General features: G+C 41.5%; 1 protein-coding gene across 1 annotated transcript in view; it reads left to right on the top strand.

Moving 5' to 3' along the window:
* The first annotated feature begins 1,837 nt into the window (after positions 1-1,837).
* stim2 (stromal interaction molecule 2) overlaps positions 1,838-6,164 on the top strand; it is a 66,160-nt gene continuing 61,833 nt past the window's right edge. The window contains exons 1-2 of the mRNA XM_023966199.1: positions 1,838-2,222; positions 2,746-2,911. Of these exons, the coding sequence (XP_023821967.1) occupies positions 2,788-2,911 (124 nt within the window). The 5' untranslated portion in view covers positions 1,838-2,222; positions 2,746-2,787. The remainder of the gene's footprint in view (positions 2,223-2,745; positions 2,912-6,164) is intronic.

Raw genomic sequence — 6,164 nt, 5'->3', positions numbered from 1 at the left:
TTAAAAAAGCTGTTTATGAAAAAACAGCTTCACTTTTAAACTGCTGAATTTGACGCTTGCAAAGCAAAGTTCAGTTCTGCAGAAGCACCTTCAGTGCCATATTTGCAATATTAATATTAAGTCCCTTGTCTTTTTATATATTTGTTTATTTGTTGTTGTCGTTCTGTGTTTGGAAAGGATGTTCTTTTAAAATAAAAGAAGGTGGATGAGGTCGTGCCGCTGCGTTGTCTTTCCTTCTGCTTCACTGAATATTTCTCGGAGGTCATGTGGTCACGTAAATATTTGGACAGGCCTCAGAAGCTCGCCGTTGGCGCTTCTAGAGAAAGCAGAGCGCAAGGTGACAGGAGGCCCCTGGCCCTCCTCTCACATGTAGCATCTGCTCTACTTCTCCTTCGTTGCCACCCCCACCACCCCCCCTTTCCACCTCCTCTTCCTCGTATCGAATTCTGCTGCTCTTCTCTTTCGCCGCCACCTCCCTCTCCTGGTCTCCTCTACATCTGCCACCTGTTTGTGAGGACTCCCACGGCTGACTCTTTTATCGCTCATGCGTCTCCTCTTGGCCCCCACATGTCTGCTCCCCTTGAAGACCTGCTGTGGGGTTTGACTCGCGGCCCCTCCTGGTGGCCAATGTGCTGGATTACAGGGCCGCGTGCCCTCAGTCCATCAACACCGAGAAAGATGTCTTTTTAAAAAGCACATCAGGTACAGCGAGCTCCAAAAGTGTTTGGGCAGCAGCCTGATTCTGATGTCCGACTTTCATGCACTTGTTGATAGTGATGTAAAATCTCTCAACATTAACGAGGTTAAGATTTCAAACCAGACCGCTTCATTTATCCAGGAGTTGTAGATTTTCATATAAATGTTTTCATTTTTAATTCAAAATAAGAACATCATTTTTGATGGGCTGGTTCAAGTTTAGAGCAGTTTGTCATGTCACAGTAAGCATCCCAGATACTATGAAAAGTTTACCATTAGCATTACTGAAAAGAAAAAGAATTAGATTTATGTAGACCAAGTTTCTTCATTAAAACTAAAAATTGAGACTAAAGTTAACAGTTAAGAGACTCGCTTTAAATTCCTACTGTGATTGCTCAAGGGAGATCTAATTTCATGTACCCAGGCGCTCACACTACTTTAAAACAAATGTAGTTTTATTAATGTGAAACTTTGGGATTCGCAACAGAATGATTTGGAAAGATGTACACATATTCGTTAGTTATGATGAATGTTATGAGTACAGAGGTCTGCACATGACCGTCACACAAAAAATGTTCCCTAAAAATTTATCATTTATGGTTCCTAGCTAGCATTTTATTTGGATTTTGTGGCCACAAATTAGCACTTTATTAGCAAATAAAAAAAATTGTCATTCGTATTTAAATAAATCATAATCAACGATATTTAAATATAATTAGTTCTAACATTTCTAAGAACCCGTATGAATGAAAAACGTCGGCATTGTCCTTTAATCTGCCTTAAATTTCCCGCGCCTGGCATCTTCAAAAGAGACAACAACAAAGGGAACGGTGTTCAAAGTCAGCCAATCACACTCTGCCATGTTGGGACCGTCCAGCCAATCAGGGAGCTCACGCGGGAGCAAAACTTGGATGGGCAAGAGGAGGAGTGTAGAGGCGAAGAACAATGAGGGGGGGGGGGTTATTATGTTCGGCGCTCGCGCCACCGTGGCAGGAAAGCCTCTGAAGTTTCACCAGAGGGTTTTATTTAATAAAATAAAATAAAAACAAAGAAATAAACAAACAAAAAAACTTGCTGCGTGGGGTGGGAGCTCCGCGGTATCAGGTATAGATACCCGGCTGTTTTTCTATGACTTGATAAAAAAAAGACCCAAACAACTCCAAATCCCGATCAGGTGGTGTCTTGCCAGCTGGAGCCAAATGACTCCCCCCTCCCACTCCGAGCCTCTTCACGTCAAAGTCGCTTTGCATACCGACTTCCGCCCCGCTCGGCTTTCCCTTCGCCGGCTCCGCATCAGCCGGTCGGTGAGCAGCTGATATGACAGGAGGATACAGTATCACGCAGAGCCATGAAAGGCTGACTTAAAAAACTTCATCTGGGAAGCAGGCGGATGTGCGCGGACGCTGCCGCCGGCCGGAGACGGACTAACCCGCCGGGAATGTGTCCTTTTTGATGCAATTGGATTTGCTACCTTGCCGTGAAGAGGCGGAATATCATGCCGAAGCTGCCCCCGACGTTTGGACACTGTACGTGGAAGGACACTGCACATTTTTCTCACAGGATTTGACACCTGATAAGCTAGTTGTTGCTCCTGGATATCCACCGCCCCCCCCCTTTTTTTAAATTCAGCCCCCCCTTTTTGTTAGTTCTGAATTCCCAGATAAGCTACATGTGTGCCCCCTCTCCTAGCCGCTAGTTGTTTTAAGCTAATATGTGTTCAAAAATCAGTGGCGTCTTATTTGAAATAGTCTGAAATTAGTTTTTGACTAGCCTCGGACCTGCTAGGAGACACCGGGTTGGACGTAGTTGTTGTTTTTATTTTAGCAGTGGTTCTGAAAACTGCTAGTCGATTTATTATTATTAGTTTTTTGCTAAACACATTATTTTTAGTCGGCAAAACCACTATTTAAATATATACACATTTGATTGTTTTAAAATGAATTCCAAAAAATATATTTTAATTTAAATAATACCATCTCTTTTCTTTCTTTATAATTTTTCCCCCGTGACCCCCCCCCCCCCCCCCCCTCCTCGTATCCCCACACGCAGGACACGAATTCCCACATTTCCACCTTTTTTATTTTTTCCACCATGAGTTTCGTGGTAATTCTGCTTCGCGGACTCGTCATCTATGCGGTACTGGGCTTGGAGAGCACTCAGTCAGATCATTTACCCAGCAGCCCCTCGTCTGATGCCTCAAACGTAGCGATCTCAGGTAAGCCATAACCATGACTGAAACGTGTCTGCAGGTAATTTAAATTACCCCCCCACCACCACCATTCTCTCACCCCCGCCTCCACACCGCGCGCGACTCCCTGGTGATTTTCGCGGGGAAAGCCGAGGAATGCCCTGCGCAGTGTCGGGGAATGATGCCCCCGCCCCTCCGCGTCTGTTCATAAGCGTGGAATGCCTGATGTGACAGGAATGCAGCTTCCTCCACCAGGAATGCATAGGTGGATGTTTGGTTAGATAGAGCTTCAACACAGCCTTCCATGTTTGTTTATCTGCGTCTTCATGAGTCAAATCTGTCATGATTACAAAATCCTCAGGTGCCCCCCCCCCCCAATCCTGGATTGACTAAACCTGTTTTCCATCTATTTGCATGCTCAGACAATGTCAACTACTTTACTTTTGTTTTGCTTTTCTGTTTTGCAACACATCTGAAGCAGCAGCAGCTGCTGCAGCTGATTTGCGATCCCCATTGTTTTATGAATTCAAATGAGTCATCAAAAAATTATTGCATAATTAAGCCTGATTTGATGCATTTAATTTTTATGAGTAGTTTTTTTCCCCCCATTTTATTTTAAGATAGATATGCAACCAGACGCTACATTCGTGTCAGACCTCTCAATATGCCATTCATGTTTGTGTGTTTTGTCACACTTGCTTGCATTTGTTCATTGGTTGTCTATAAACATGTTGCTTGAGCTGCTTGTTTATGTTATGTATACGTTGCTTTTTATTTTTTCTCGTGAACCGGTACAAGTTTTTGGTAAAGTTGGCAAAGTAAAAAAGAACAAAAACGCCACCCCGTTTTTTTTTTTTAAATAACCTGAATCTGAAGAACGTTTTATTTTGGAAAATTACTAGATTCTCTCCACCACATCCGGGGGGGGGGGTTCCAGAAAGCAGGTTATGCTAGTTACTACGGTAAGTTTGTATGGAAGCAATTATGTGGCATAATTAAAAATAAAAGTCAATCAAAAATGCTTTTTCATTTTCAAAATGAAGCTGCATTTTTTGACTCAAAATGAAAATGAAAAATCCTTCCTTCAAAATCCTTTTCCTTTTCTACTTCAACACTGATTTTTCTGTCACTTAATTAAAATGATAATGAAAATGGTATTTGACATTTCATTTTCAAAAAGTTCTTTGGTAAATGTGTAGCAAAATTTGTCATTTAAAATGGATTTACAGAAATGCTTTTTCATTTTCAAAATATAACTGCACCAAATGAGTCAAAATTAAAATGAAAAAGCAATCCTTCAAAATGCTTTTTCATTTTATACTTAAAACCGCTTATTTATGTGTCATAATTAAAACGAAAATGCAAAGAGGGGATTGCATTTGCATTTTCACATCCACCCTGCGAACATTGTCGCATTATTCAATTCGACTTAGCGTTTCCAGAGGGGAGGCGGGGCGATGACGTCAGTGCTATCTCCGTGTGTCGAGCAGTGGAGCTTTGTGTTAGCGGCAGAGAAGACGGCTTTGTGATGGTTGTGAACTTCTCATGATTTTACACAGCTTCTCGGGACTGCGTAGCAGTATTTCCGCCTTCTGTGGACGCACCGCGGTTCGATGACCCCCCCCCCCCCCCCAAGCTTTTTTTTCTCTGGACCGGGAGCCGCTTTCGCATAGCGGAGCGCGAATCCCCGCAACCCGGAGCTCCCAATCGCCGATGGCAGAAATGCTGCTACGATCCAGAATAAAATAAAGGATGATGTAATTCCCACATATTTACATCCAAGATTCTAATTGCCCGTTCGGAGTTTTAAGTACCTCCACGGCTAATGTTTGAAGCACATATTAGCCTAATGCTAACCCGTCTTCTTTCAGGACCTTGCAGCGAAGAAAAAAGCACTGACCGCGCGGATTTAAAAAAATTATGAGCGAGCAGGCCCTTAATATTAATCACAACTGTAATAAAGCACATTTAGAAGATAGTCTCCTGCAGCTTCACACTGATTTTGCTGTTCGAGTACAGCTGGAGTCACATCAACAGTTATAGCAGATTTCGCCATGCTAAACATTTGCTGGATGGACCAACACGCACTCAGCGCAAAGCTGAGTGCGTGTTGGTCCATCCATCTTCCATCTATCACCATCACCATCTATCTTCTAAATGTGCTTTTGTTGTTGTTATTGTTTGGTGGATTGCTTTTTCATTTTAATTTTGAGTCAAAAAATGCAGCTTCATTTTGAAAATGAAAAAGCATTTCTGGTTTTGACTTTTATATTTAATTATGCTACACAATCGCTTCCATAAGTTTGAGGCTAAGGAAGTTGATAACCTCAGCTTTCGGTTCCAGAAATAGAGGTATGTTTCAGGGTATGTCAAGTTGCCATAGCAACTCATGCTCTGAATATAACCTGGTCTGCAGCAGGTTTAGTTGAAGGTTAGTTTGTTTTCAGAGAGGTGAAGCAGCATGGCGTGTCCATTTGAAGATGATTTAGTGGATGAAGAAGCTCAGATAATACTTTTTCCACCGTGAGAGAGTGATAAGACCATGTATGGATATTGGAAAAATAAACTTTTTTACTTTGATCTAACTTAATTATTTGCTTCAGTTAAGATAAATAATTTTTTTTGTTAAGTCAACCTAAAAATAACACGTAGTTATCAGACATTTATTTTACTTTCATTCAAATTAATTCAATTAAGTAGGTGTAACTTTGGTGTTGCAGTTAGATCGGCACCGCAAGGGATTGTGGGATACCATTCCCTTTGCCTGTCTGGATGGATTTGGGTTTAAATGTGTTTAGCTGTTTTACTGTGTTTTGCCCAGTTATTAAGTGTCTTAATGTTTTTATTATGAATCCATTTTGTTTCATTCATTTTATTATTTATTATTATTATTATTTATCATTATATGCATCACAATGAAAATGGAAATAAGATCAGAAACTCGTGCGATTACTTTGTCTGTTCTTTTTCTCCAAGCAGAAACTCTTTCTTTTGCTGATGATGCAGCCGTGTTACTTTTTTGATGGTCGTATAATCTTCATACGCCGTCATTAAAACCTCAGACTCTGTCTCACTGAAGTATAGCGCTTTCTTTTTCTCCACGCGTTTCAATGGTGACTCCGGAAATCAGCGATCCATTGAAAATGTACTTTATGTACTTGCCTTTGTGTACTTGCCTTGTAACCCAGGGTTACCAAGCTGAGCATGATTACGCTAACTCTTATCCAGTCTTTTGGAACCGACATACCCAGAGTAAACAAGTTCAGGCGGACTTCAGCCA

The sequence above is a fragment of the Oryzias latipes genome, chromosome 18 (assembly GCF_002234675.1).
Source record: "Oryzias latipes chromosome 18, ASM223467v1".
NCBI classification, from domain to species: Eukaryota; Metazoa; Chordata; class Actinopteri; order Beloniformes; family Adrianichthyidae; genus Oryzias; species Oryzias latipes.
This window is presented reverse-complemented; position numbering and strand designations above follow the sequence as displayed.